At 34.1% G+C, this 14,797-nt stretch overlaps 1 protein-coding gene across 5 annotated transcripts in view; it reads right to left on the bottom strand.

Moving 5' to 3' along the window:
• The window catches only part of LOC115441207 (extracellular matrix-binding protein ebh), a 121,953-nt gene that overhangs the window by 7,392 nt on the left and 99,764 nt on the right, over positions 1-14,797 (bottom strand). Inside the window, exon 1 of one of the 5 annotated variants that reach the window (XM_030165894.2) lies at positions 2,193-2,650. The exons of the other annotated variants lie outside the window; for them this stretch is intronic. Within the exon in view, the coding sequence (XP_030021754.1) occupies positions 2,193-2,255 (63 nt within the window). The 5' untranslated portion in view covers positions 2,256-2,650. Of the gene's footprint in view, positions 1-2,192; positions 2,651-14,797 lie in introns of those variants that run through there. 5 annotated transcript variants of the gene reach the window in all.

Raw genomic sequence — 14,797 nt, 5'->3', positions numbered from 1 at the left:
TTACATTACTTACTATTAACTTATACATAAACTAACGGCTTTATTTCCGGAAGGTTAGGCAGAGAGTCAACTAGTGTAATTATGTTTCACTAACTTAATCCGTCCCACAATGTGATAAAGGACAAGTCTATTGCTATATCGAGAACAAATTCCATGGTTGAGTAGTAATAATGACGATAAATTAATGATTTTATCTCATTAGCGGCACATAACAAGTAAATAATATTTTGCCAATTATCATTAAGAATACAAAACATGGTTCATATCTGTACAACTAATCGTAGGTAAGAAATTATAAACAAAGAATTTATATATGTCTGAACTATTTGATTGATCATTACGTTTTGTCAAATATGTAGACGTTTGCAACGTGACTGCGGCATCCGCGGTACAACTGCCGCCGCGAAGTCTCGAGTTGGAATCCCAGGACGCACAGAGTGATATTGGGGTGATAGGCTCGCCCCCATCACATCATGAGACGGAATACACACGGCCAAAACTGGGGCATTATTTGCCAATCACCTTTGCCTACTCCTTCACGGATTAAAAGCGTAAGTGTGTATAGTCGTCCATCAGTCGAACGATAACACTTTCGTCTCATAATTTAAGAATATTACAGACATGGCTCCGGCCTTTCAATTGTAATAAAGAAGACGTATAAAAGAAAAGACAGACTAGGCTGTATGGCTGAGAGCCTTTGCCTTCTCCATAAGGAGTAAATCAAACCAAAAAAAAATCGTACGATAACATATAGACATCAAAATAGTGAGAATGTAAAGTGAATCCATCGCATCAGATAACAATTGTAAACTGGTTCAAACATTTGGCAGACGCACCAACATTGTTGCAATTCGCCAAGATCGCCGACATGCTTCAACAATTAATGTTGCGTGTAAACGGCGCTTAGCCCCAACATAAATTAAGACGCTGTGTCTAGTAAGTAAGTTGAAGCTGATCATGTTAAACAATAAAGTTACGCTTGCATTACATTTCACAAACAAACAATCTATTGTTGCATAAGATTCTAATTTCTATACAGAAGAACGTCTAAAAAACCTAAGATGACGACAAGTCAGTAGTATCGAATACAACTTATAGAAATCATTTACTATATCCAACATTTCCCACAATTACTAATTAATTGCATCTTGTTTATTACCAAACTTTTTTTTAAATTATACTACATTTAAATTCCGAATGGACTAAATATTTCAACCCAATAAACGATTCCTAAATAAATTCACTAACAATAAACCGCCTTGCTGTCTGCAGACGTACCGCAAGGACGTACGTTTGGCTTTGTGTCAAATTTAAAAAACGAACATTGTTTTTTTTTATTTTTTTAAGGAATATAAGAACGAATGATTATCTAAAGTCAGATGAGGTCAGGGCGATACAATGAATGTGGCGCATATTATGACATAGTTTTGATAATGTTAATCTTAATTAAACAAAATATTCACAAATAAATTAATTATAAATATTATAGTAGATGGGAAATTACGTATAATTTTTAGTTTAAGAAATGTGACATGAATCTAGTATTTACAAATAGAAAAAACAGAAAACCGGTATGATATACATACTTTTTTTTATAGGTACCAGCACAGCAAAATGACGTTCCTACACCTGATAGTAAGTGGAGTGGAGTCCAATAGACTGTCAACTGACGAGAAAAGATTACCCCTCAGCAGTCAACACAATCATGCCGGCCTGTACATACACTAGTTATTAGTGTAACAAGTTTGTGCCCAATATACAAAACGTAAAACACTCAGGAATAACGTTGTCTCCGATCAGTGAAAACATACCTTAAGGATTTGATTATTCATTATACAGATTTTCCCTTACATTTAAAGTTATAAACTCCACTTCTTCATGCCTATTGTAAGTACATACAGATGAAAACAATGTAATAATATGTGCAAATTCTATCAGAATCCTAAAACAATTACAATACAACTGTAAACGAATTAAGTAACACATCATAGCTGCAATTGATAAAAGCAATGTGCACTTTGTAAGATTCTCAAATTAACAACAGTGTTTACTGATTCAAATTATGTGTAGAGAATAAACAGACTTTTTTACGCGAGATTGACGCCAAGACTTTACAAATTACGTACACAATTACATCACGAATCATTTTGGATTGAACGTTATGTTTCAGTATGAAATGTTCATTGACTTACTGGAAGGAACGACCGAAAGTAATCGTTGTTAGTCCTTTCTGCAGTTTCGAGCATAGCCACCATATTTACATTGCACGACACTTATTTACACATATATCTATATAAAGATCACACCCACACTATTGGCAACACGTACCCTACAAATACTTCCCCACATCATTCGTGTCCACAAACTAATTTTATTCGATAGGTAAACGCGATGACTAAATCGAGAATATAAATAATTAAAATAGCTTATCTAAATTTAAAACATTAGTTGAGTTTTAATTTGAGCGTTATTAAATAATCAACACTGTCAATACATTCCGAATTATTTTGTATAAAACAATTCACATTTTTCGAAGTATAGTTTGTTTTAGAAGAGTATACACAAATTGCGTCACCAACAGAGGTACTGTTCTAAGACGCGACGCACGCAACGCTCATGCGAGCGCGACTGCTGTCCACTCGTGATAATTTCGGCTAACGATGTTTCGTCACGGGAATATGTTTCATTCTGCCGTTTTACAAAACAACCGATTGCATTTTAAAAGCTTCTTTAAAGTTTGGAAATCGTTTTGAAGGTAATTTTATTCAGTTTTGGGTCCAATGTAATTTGTACCTAGTTAACCACAAATTAAAAGCGGCGATAGCCTAGTTGGGTGTGGAACGGACTGCCAAGACGAATGTCCGCAGGTTCAAATCCCAAGGGCACACACCTCTGACTTTTCTAAAAAATCATGTGTGTATTCTTTGTGAATTTATCGTTCGCTTCAACGGTGAAGGAAAACATCGTGAGGAAACCTGCACATCTAAGAAGTTCTTTATAGGAAATTCGGAGGTGTGTGAAGTCTACCAATCCGCACTAGGCCAGCGTGGTGGACTAAGGCCTAATCCCTCTCAGTAGTAGAGGAGGCCGGTGCTCAGCAGTGGGCAAGTATATAATACAGGGCTGATATTATTATTATTATTTATTATTAACCACAAATTATATATTAAGTTATAATTTCTAAGTCTTCCCCTAAGTCATAACGGCTTAATTAATAAGGTAGAGAACATTTTAAACGTTTCCTACAAGATACGGAGTCCTCCTTTTGCTTAATTTCTAAAACTTATAGATGTTTAATAGCTTGCAGTTTGTCTAGAAGAACACGATGTTTTATTTGTTTGAAAAAAATATGTTTTATATCGACGGCTATATATAACTATGTCTTACTTTATCTTAATGTCGACATCAATGTCAATCCTGACATTTACATCTCATAAGATGATATTAATGCCACTTGCTATTTTTAGATTATTTGTATCCACAAGCTTAGCATATTTATTTGAACAAATATTTACTAAAATTTCTATAATTTTTTTTCTACCAAACAAGAAATGCTAATTATAATTTGTTAACACCTCTATCAGATAGTCATTCCAATTTATTCGTGTTTCACATTCTCGGATGAATTTAACAAAGAATTCAAAGTACCCGGAAATCTGGTCAAATTTAATATCTCTCTATTAGTCAGCTGTGTAGCAACAGACCCCGTCGTTATCCTATATTTCTTCGCCATAACACAGGCGTCGCTCGGAGTCCCGATGCTCCACAAATCTAGTTATTTATACACTCAGGAACGTCTAGTGTTTTTATTTTTTATTTAGATGCAATTCTCGCTCTGGAGCCGGGAATGTAGCGTTTGTTTTTGTTGGAGTTCATTTTCACTGGTGTATATCTGTTCATACCTACGTAGACATGTTGATGCGTTCCATTTGGTAAATTATATTCTTCGGAATTTAACGTCTTGTGCAAATAATTCTTTTTACGTTATGTAATGGTGTAAAAAAGCGGCGATAGCCTAGTTGGGTGTGGAACGGACTGCCGAGACGAATGTCCGCAGGTTCAAATCCCAAGGGCACACACCTCTGACTTTTCTAAAAAATCATGTGTGTATTCTTTGTGAATTTATCGTTCGCTTTAACGGTGAAGGAAAACATCGTGAGGAAACCTGCACATCTGAGAAGTTCTCTATAGGAATTTCGAAGGTGTGTGATGAAGTCTACCAATCCGCACTAGGCCAGCGTGGTGGACTAAGGCCTAATCCCTCTCAGTAGTAGAGGCGGCCCGTGCTCAGCAGTGGGCAAGTATATAATACAGGGCTGATATTATTATCATTATTAATGGTGTAAAAATAGATTGACGAGAAATATACAATAACAACTGTAATTATGTATCAAAGAAAAAATATTTTAAGGTTTTACACTGCAACGAGTTTATCATAGTATTTCGAAAATCATTTTCAACGCAACATGATACATCAATAAATGACAAGCTAATAGATTTAACAGATATTAATATTTTAGCTAAATTAATTTTAAACTTTCCTACAGTCATATTAAAACCGAGAATACTAACAAACAAAAATGTGCAAGAAATTTTAATACGTGACCTAATATTCAGTTTGAAATATGCATTAGAAGGCTTATGACTTAATCAGCGTGACGTTGCGATTTAAGTACGTGGATAAAACACCTAAATCCCGCTAAACGTATACACGGCGCGGCGTGCTTACAGCCCGCGTGTCAAGTAGTCCTTTAGAACGAGACGCCGACGTCTACACACGTTAATTACTAAGCCTACCCGCGAGAATATTTTCTTGGAAATTTTCCATTCAACGTGGTTACCGGAGGCGCTAAAGTAGTATTATGCACTTTAGGACGTTTTTGTGCGATGTTTACAGGTGACAATGGTTCATGTGTAAAATACCGGACAGTGTTGGGTTATTTTAGTAGGCGTAGTCAGTTTAGGGCTATAGAATTAGTCAAATTTGGCTGTTGTTTGTAGAATCAGTACCGTATAGTCGCTGCTAGTGTCACATTATTACATAAAAAGATGTCCAAAAATTCCGCATACCTTAATCCAGATATGGGAACTGAATGTTTTTGGATTCAACCTTAATAGGATTACGGATGCTAAGAATCAACATAGGCTTGTTTGCTGATAAAATTTAATTTATTTCGACTTTACTGATGCTTAATGCAAAATCAGACGTGTAAAGATAAAATCTAGATGTTTATGATACTCTATGTTTTACTAATGATATCTATGACCTTGTTTTTTTTATTGCTTTGAATGACAAAACGAGCTTGCCGTTCGCCTGATGGTAAACGATACGACCGCCCATAAACACTAAAACACCATGAATTGAATTACAAAGTATAGTTTGGTATTCCACTGCGCTCGCCATCCTGAGACATGAGATGTTAAGTCTTATTATATCCAGTAGTTACATTGCCTACAATGTTCTTCAAACCGGTACACGGCAGTGACTACACAATGTTGCTTGGCGGCAGAAATAAACATTGCGGTGGTACCTACCCAAACGGGCACTTACATATGAAAGACCTACCAACAGTAAAAAAAGGATACCAATATGCAATTAATTAAAGAAAAAAAATGGTAAGCAACTGATATTATAACGCGTTGTGTGGCATTACCGATAATACATGAACCGTAATGTATATTTAATAAATTAAATTTAAAGAAAAGAAAACAAATAATATCATCAGTTACTAGATAATTTTGTTACCACGGTTAGGTATAATGTAAACCACATCACAAAAAAGAGTTAAACCAAGTTCCTTTTTCTTGTTTTCTTTGAAATATCTATTTTTGTATCTAAATTATATAAAATATATTTTTTATCTCCAAGTCTTTTAGTGTATTTACTCATTATATTTTATGAAAACATTAGATTTATTATGTAGATTACTCTTTACTGTAATATTAATATATTACACGGCATTACTTCGTAGCATTAAATAGAATACTTAATACAAACTAACAATACGTTTCAGAACTACTACTACAAAAAAAATCACATTATAATTTATAAAAAGAATGCTTAATTCCTTAATCTTCCTATCAAAGTCAGGTTACAGAACTGCTACAAAAAATCTACAAAACAATAATTCTTGAAATTAAATGAATGCTAAATCTTCCTATCAAAGTCAATAACTGTGTTCGGCGCTTTGATGTGTAATAGAAGCGATATATCAGAAACTATTACCGAAATAAATGTCCATGGTAGGGACTGTCAAGTTGAACTGTCATGCCAATCAATCAGGCACACGTGGTAGGTGATGGATAACTCACCGGATGAACGTAATGCCATCACGGAGTTTTGGTTGTAAAATCAATAAACAAGGCATTTGGTTATTGTTCAACTTGTTATTTACCATCCCAAGATATAAGATGTAGATTGATAGACAAGCAAATACGCAAGATGTTGGAATTATATTTTAGTTAGATATTTTATTCACGAATTGCCATATATATTATCATTATAATGAAATCAAGCTTAAAGACAAACGGTTATGGCATGCAACAAATACAAATATAGATAATAGAAGCTATTAAAGAAAGTGAATAGCATAATTAGGAAGTTATTTATTTTTCTTTGACTTACTAATCGAATCTAGCATATTTCTTTGTATATTGAGTAGTCTTTTCGCGCATGAAATTTTACGCCCTAAATTGTCAAAAACCTTCATGTGTAATTAATAATAGACGTTGTATTTAGAGCTTCCATTTATTGTTTCTCCATATATTTTGGTCTTATTCGTAATGTTGATGAAACGATCGCCCCCGTATCAGTAAATCGGGCGTTTAGAGTATTACGTTATACTTTACTCACGAAATTTTTCTTAAACCTGATCATTACAGCAAAATCTCTGATCCAAAGGTTAATGAACTGAATGCGAAAATAAACCCATAAATTTATGGGAATGAATTGTGTATTTATTTTAAAATGGGTGGTTGAATCATAAAATGAAAGGTAAATTGTAGCGTCATTTTGTTCTAAAGTTTTATGAAAATATATAGAAAATCTTTTTTAACTATTATTCTCATAATCGTTTTAATTTTTGCGATGTGAAACAAGACGTCATTAAATTATTATTTATTTCGGGCTATAATGTCAAATGGCATGAAAACAGTTAAATACTTATAGATGAATTGTACTACAAATGAATTGTGAATTCAACGAATGAAACTACAACTCAAGGGATTTGAAAGAGCGTGCGTTATTTCTAAACAATGGGTGGCCTTAAACAATCATCACATGACGTCACTGACTTACATCACAGGAACTGCTGAAGAAACGCGCGTCTATTTTAGTTCAAGTCTGGGCTGCATTCGCACTGGTTTTGCACTGGACACTACAGGAAATTTACATTCTTTTGCGATTATAGTTTTCACGTAATTTTATAAGTGCATCATCGGGGTTACTTTTACATTGCGTAAAGCTAAATTTAAATATATTTTCGTCTTTTCCTGTGCTTGCACTGTGCCAAATGTATTCATGTATAACATATATTTTCGGTTTTAGTTTTTTGATCATTTTGTAATGCGAATATGGTGTGTGTACTGTATTTCTGACTGAAAGTATGAAGTTGCCGCTTCAACAAATTCTGTTCGTCTAGTCTTAATCGCCTTAGTCTATGTAAAATTAAAATTACTTTCATTAATATTTATTTTGTTCAAAACTTACGTTTTTTATTTTACATCTCTTAGTTTATCTCAGTACATCGTTAGAATAACTGATGGTAAACCGCTGGTTTCATTGACGCAACGTCAAAATGACGCTGCATGTACAAGGTATTGTAGACCCGTTATAAATAACCCATTATGAATGAACTGTTTTCTCAGACTAGTTATTAAGATGTTCTAATTGGAACTCCAGGATTTTGAATGCACAGTCGAGGTACTTACACTTTCTAAATATAAAAAATCATTAGATAAAGTATAGTAAATAGGAAAAGATATAAGCAGCACTTAAAATAATTAACACGACTTATCCGGCATCAGCCACGTCACACAGACGCATTACATCTCGTCTGGAGTCACTCAATCATTGCCACATCCAATTGCGTTTCTTCATAATCACAATTAATTACAACGACATGTAAACGCGACGGATCCGTCCTATTTTAAATGAAGTGTATCGCGAGGTTAAGGGAGAGAAACCAAAACATTTTTCACTTTTAATTAAACAGCCAGTTCCGATAAACATGGTCGGTTAATCTGTTTGGACGAGACGCCCGATGCTCGCCCAAAAATAAATCGTAATTAAATTAGAATGGATTTAAAAGACTTTACATAAATAGAACACGGCGAAGTTATTAAAGAGGAAAGAAAAGTCAAATCTCTCAGATCTTATTTGATTTAATTGACATGCCTAAGTCTTTGGGTTAAGAATAGTTTGAAGCCGCGATGGAAATTGGATAAGAAATATTGTCTTTTGGACACTGTTTAGGCCGATCTTAAATAAATTACTAAACATATAAAATCCATCATACATTTTTTTTTATTACAGTAAACCACCATCGAACACCTTGAATTAGGAAGTATTATTTGGTATTCCAATGCGCTCGCCATCCTGAGGCATGAGATGTTAAGTCTTATTATGTCCAGTAGTTACACTGGCTACAATGTCCTTCAAATGGGGACACAACAATGACTACACACTACACTGCTGCTTGGCGGCAGAAATAGACATTGCGGTGACCTAACCTAACACCAGCTTATACCTACTTACTACGTTTTAAAAGGGACGTATTACAAACATAGCATAAAAATATTATGACTCCACTATCACTAAAACGTGATATAATAATCAAGAACTTGTTTAGCATTTCTTAAATTAAAAAAATCCGTTATATGTGTGTATATTTTAATAAACACTTAGGCATTTGATTATAAATTATATTTTATAAGTTTAGTCGACACGAATAGCTCAGCGTGTCGTCAATGTCGTCTACTAACCTCATTTTACATTCGTTTTATTTATTGTGAATAGTTATTTAGTACGGTAGACCGATCATTTTTTGTGGCTCTTATTCTTGTTGGCACAAAAAGCACATAATAATTACTGTGACTATGAATATCAACTTTATCAAGCTAACTAAAAATATAAATAAATAAATATTACGTGTGTATATAGAAATACTAAAAAGCAGCGATGGCCTACTTGTTTGTGGAACGGTCCGCCGAAACGAATGTCCACGGGTTCAAAACCCAAGACTCTGACTTTTCGAAAATCATGTGTGTACATGCTCTTGAGTTATCGATTGCTTTAACGGTGAAGGAAAAAATGTTGAGGATTTTACGTCGCATATTCATTGTGGATCGAATATTATGAAAATAGTGAACTAAATCTAGATAATTTACTTACTTTTGTGGTATTTGTTTACTGAATGCTCAGGAAAATGCAATCGTTTATAGTATTAGCTATTTCTTATGGACATTGGTGAAATCACTAATAAACGGTGAAAACCATTAAAAGAAAATAGCCTAAAAAGAGTGCTCGGCAAAGTAACTTTACTGCGTCTGGTGTTAAGTAAATTCAATCCCAAATAATTGGCAAACGGCAAGGGTTGAAAGTATTCCTTTACAATTATCCCGGACTTTGAACTTCGATTTTTTCTGCTTACATTTCTTTTTCTTTCATTTTTTTATTTCCTTAAATTATCATTTCCGAATCACAATAACATCAATCACAAATGGCTTCCCAAATCATAAATTAGAATTAATTAGCCGTTAACCTATCCGTCAGTATATCATCAAGCTGTATCCGACCTCGGGAGCTACCTGATAGTACGGAATTAAACATTTCGAAACACGCGTGCACTTGACTCATCTTTCTGTTATATATAGAGCTCCATTCAGCTGTTATGTGTTGTGTATTTTTCAACGGTACTAACTATATGGTAGATAGTACTTTTCTGTTAATTTACTTTGATAATTGCTGTGACATCATTCAGTGTTTTTACGAGAGACTAATTGAGCTATGTTTAATAATAATAACTTTCAGAGTCAAATAGTTTTAATATTGAAAGCAACAATGATGTACTTCGTTTTCACTTACATATAAATCCAAAAGATTTCTTTCGAAATTTCGATTCTGTTCATTCGTTACATGCAAGTATAGTTTATCCCAGAAATCATTTCGATAGAGAAGTGTTTCAGAACTACTCGGGCAGTAAATCTTTCCCCTACTTCTGAATACAAATTGAGCATGCTAACAACAATTTTGAATTTCCAGACGGACCTGTGTATAGACATATTTGTTTCGCCGCTCCGAAAAATGTAGGTGTACTATTTATACTCAAGGTAAATTACAGTATGAAACTTTTATAAAGTGTTACATTTGTGTTCTGGTATACGTAATGTGAGCAATTTGTTTACGCTTCAGGTTCGAATCCGAGAAGACAACTAAAATTGATGTTGTAGTTTTATGGATTTACGATGAAGGATTGCAGCTAGTATATTTTATATAGGTTTTTGACAGTACTGGTAATAAATTATTTCTTGAACAATGATGTAGAAATAAATGCAGATGCACAACATATTTTAATACCAATAAAATATGACTGGCAGGTGTAGTTGTACGGTACGATTGCAATGCTGAGGTCTTGGGTTCGATCCCCAGGTCAGGTAAAATAATATTGGGTTTTTGTACTCAGTATCAACGCGGAGTCTGGAATTTGTTCCCAATAAGGCGACAAACTCGCCCACTATCACAATATGGGAGGAAATAAAGGCGTGAGTATGTGTGTGTGTACCAAAAAAATAAAAACATTAAAAAACTTCATACAAACATGGGAACCCACCTTACATAATATTTATAATGTAAATAAAATAGATCATATCGAGAATTGTACATAGATCATTCTCCAGTCTCCGCTGTATAATAAAATATCGATATTCAATGATTTATGTGTTAACAGCATAAAAGAAAAAATAATAACAGTTAATCCTAACATCACAATATGAAAGATGAAGTACAAAATATTGATTTATCTCTGATTTGACGCGGCCATTACGATCGTAGTGCATTTCAGTTTCATTTCAGTATCAATGTTGCGTGCACGCAACTGCAAACTGGTAACAGAATCTTATTGTTACGACGTATTCCCGAAAGGGTAAGCAATAGTGTAATTAATGCACCCATAATGCACCCACAAGGTAGACAGAGTACCTCATAAAAGTAGCAGAAGGTTGCTCGATGCGGCCTGCTTACAATAAGTCGATCTGGAAATCTCTGGGGGAGGCCCATGTTCGTGACATCCTGCGGCTGATGATGATGATGATGATGATGAATAGCTGATAGGTAAGGTCACTATCAGACTAATTTAATTGTATACCTCTATATCTTATGATGAGCCCAGTGACCACGTGTAAAGTAAACAGTAGAGTTAGTGAGTATACTCTACCAGTTTTAATACATTTAATTCAGCACTCTATTCTGCCAAATCTGTTTAAATTATTATGTATATAGTTAGATGCTTAGTTAGTACTCTTCTGTAATACTATTCCATTTACTCTACCCGTGTATAGCAAAATGAAATTGACCCTTCTGCGATGAACTTTTGTAGTGCAAAAAAGTTATATAACTATAGTTGTTTTTCTGACTATTCTCTACAACAATTTAAGGGATAATATATAGATACACATTGAAATTACAATTTCAACAAAGGTTTTACTTTCCAGGCTTTATAGATTACTAGAAGTTGCATAACAAAAGTCTTTGAAAAGCCTTTCTCGCTATAAAAGTCCTTAAAATACTACGAATTTATAGAGCAACATGAACGCTATCAGCGCCATCTATTTAAAAAATATCATTATTTCCCATGGGAGCATAGTACCGAGATAAAAAGTAGCCTATGTTAGTCCAGGGCATAGTCTATCCGTGTGCCTAATTTCATCTAAAATGATTCAGCTGTTTCAGCATTTACTTCGAACAAACATCCAAACGTGTTCATAAACTTTCGCATTTATAATTAGTATGACAAGATATAGAACAAGGGACAGCGATTTTGTTTTCGAAACTTGTCCATGTTAACAGGACAATCCGTCGTCGTAACAAACAATTTTAGAAGCAACGTATGCATACATCCTTTTCACAACTTAAAAACATAGTAGAGCCAAAATACAGTAAACAATAGATTTAAATTTCATATTGTTTCACACACACACGTCCCCGAAGATGTATGCAGACTGATTTATCTCCGAAGATGTATGCAGAAGCGCAACCAGGGCACCCCTTGTTCGCCAAGTGTATTCCGTCCCATGATGTGATAGGGGACGAGCCTTTCGCTATATCGGGCACAAATTTCAGACCCCGAACTGATACTGAGCAAAACCAATATCACTTTTCCCGACCCGGGTTTCGAACCCATGACCTTAGAGCGCTTTTATGCCGCGCATGCAGTACAACTACGCCACCGAGACAGTTCATTTTGTTTCAGAATATATTTTACTATCAAAATAGGGTGAAATAATAAATGAGGACTGTATAACACGTTTCTTAAACAAAACAATTGTCGCATCTAGTTTTTGGAATACCATCGCCAGTAATAAATAACATTTTAAAATCTATTATAACCTTTACAATAATTATTTAAAAAAAAAATGCGTTTTAGTTTTTATGCATGTTTCCACAGTAACCGCATGGTCTTGCATGAAATAGCTTTATTTTTACGATAAAGACGTGTAAAACACACGGGCGGCGCGTAAATTCGCTCTGTTTATCCCTTTGGGCACGAATTCAAATAAATAAATGATACGGTTTCTTTTTCCCATTTATGCCTATTTTTTATACTCCCCACGGTATAGTTTATATTTATGTTGAAATAGGTTGAAATATTTAGCAAAAGTTTACTAGAATCGAATTAGTATACTGGTGTATTATTTACTTTTTTCATCGAATTACCTGATATATTATGCCACAAAGGTGTTTTTGGTTTAGCCATTAAATTCACACCGCGGTGGTTAGTGCCTCTGTCGAATATTCTCCTTGTTAAGTTAGCCTATGTCCGTACGTAAGGTGTCAAACCCGCCAAAGACACGTAAGAGTGTCGCATTCTCGCATCACTCCGTGCATATGCAGTTCTGACTAGACTGACATAATTGTGTCAACTGGTGAGCGACAATCTCCCGTTAATCTCTATCTGTACGCCATGCAGTTTACCATCAGGTGCAAAAAATAAAATAAGATACTTTATTTATCACGTAGGCGAACAAAGTTGAACTTATGATACGTTAAAACAATTTATAAGAATAATTATAATTATTATTACTTAAATAACTATGGACATTTTAAATTAGGGATAAAATTTATAATGAAAACATGGTACAAACCGAAGTAACCAGCTCGAGCTGGCAGGTAGGGAGAAATAAAAGGATACTTAACGCGTAGAAGAAATGAAGTCTAATTGCCGTTCCCATAAATGTGATAGGTACAGAGATGCTCAAAGCTTCTGTAAACAACAAACCAGAGTAAATATAATCTGAATTAATGTTTCCCAGCTGCGTGGTGTGAACTTGGACACACGTGTGTATTATGACGTCACAGGATATGACGTACGTTCCCATGCCGTCGCTCTGTCACAGAATGTTAATTGTTTGATAATGAGGTAATGTGTAATGAAATGAAAAAAACAAATATTTTTAATATGTTGCCGCTTCCTTTATTAAATCATGTTGTAATTACTTGAGTAATTCTTTGTCGGGTTGTATTAACTAGGTATTGCATGCGTCTTCGCCTGCGTAAAAATATCTCGAAATAAAAAACCCACTAGGCTTCCTCACAATATTGTATATATATACAATCAAAACAGAATCCAATATCACAGTGTTTGTTTAACTTCTTAGCAAATATAAGTCCACACGCAAACCATAAATTACTAATCATAACAATCATTTTGTAGTCCATATCAACACAGAAGATGGCTATTTTAAAAACAAATGCTAGCCGGCATATTACGTTTTTTTTACAAAATATTTTTTTTCACTAACTGCCGATAAACATTAAACATCCTTTGTTATATTACGGAAGTCATTAAATGTAATTCCTAGATTTTAAATCGCATTAAAATATCATAAAAATAATATGCGCTATAATTTTGTTTGTTATTTGAATTTAGTATACTTCCAGTCCGAGTCAATGTTCTTTTAGAATCTAGATTGCTTTAATAAACTAAATCAGATCAAAGCCCTAATTTATTCTCACTTTATAGCTGATAGTTTTATATTACGTATTTTTTTATAATCAGAATATTCCATTTCTGGACTTCCATAAGTTTCCTTCCTTATGTTACCTCGATATGGGTACGGCGCAACATATTTGAAGCTTGTTGCAGAAATTATTTGCATTAGTTTTACTACCGCCTACTTGACGTTGGCCCAAACGTGCCTACGACATTTGATTCTTCAAAATATTTCCTCATAATCATCCAGTATTTACTTAGAAACCAAACCATTTAGCTGACTAAACTTAGCTTATAATTATTGAATATCAACTAGTCAGTTATGAACTCTCCTATCTATCAGCATCAGTGGGGTCCATATAATCTGATTCCTACAGGCTTCCTTTTCGTAATTTATGTAAAATCTAATTGTCATTAAAACGATTTGTATTACGCATTTATGCATATTAATATTTAAGCATAAATTGTGTCGGGTTACCTCTCGGAAAATTTCACCTCACCGATCAGCATTATACTTTATACTAAGATGTTTTTATTACATAGACACGTTGTCCGAGCTCAATACTGGCAAGATGAAAGTAAGGTAATTG

The sequence above is a fragment of the Manduca sexta genome, chromosome 15, assembly GCF_014839805.1.
Source record: "Manduca sexta isolate Smith_Timp_Sample1 chromosome 15, JHU_Msex_v1.0, whole genome shotgun sequence".
NCBI classification, from domain to species: Eukaryota; Metazoa; Arthropoda; class Insecta; order Lepidoptera; family Sphingidae; genus Manduca; species Manduca sexta.
Note: the sequence above shows the minus strand (reverse complement) of the source record. Positions and strands in the feature narration are given on the sequence as shown.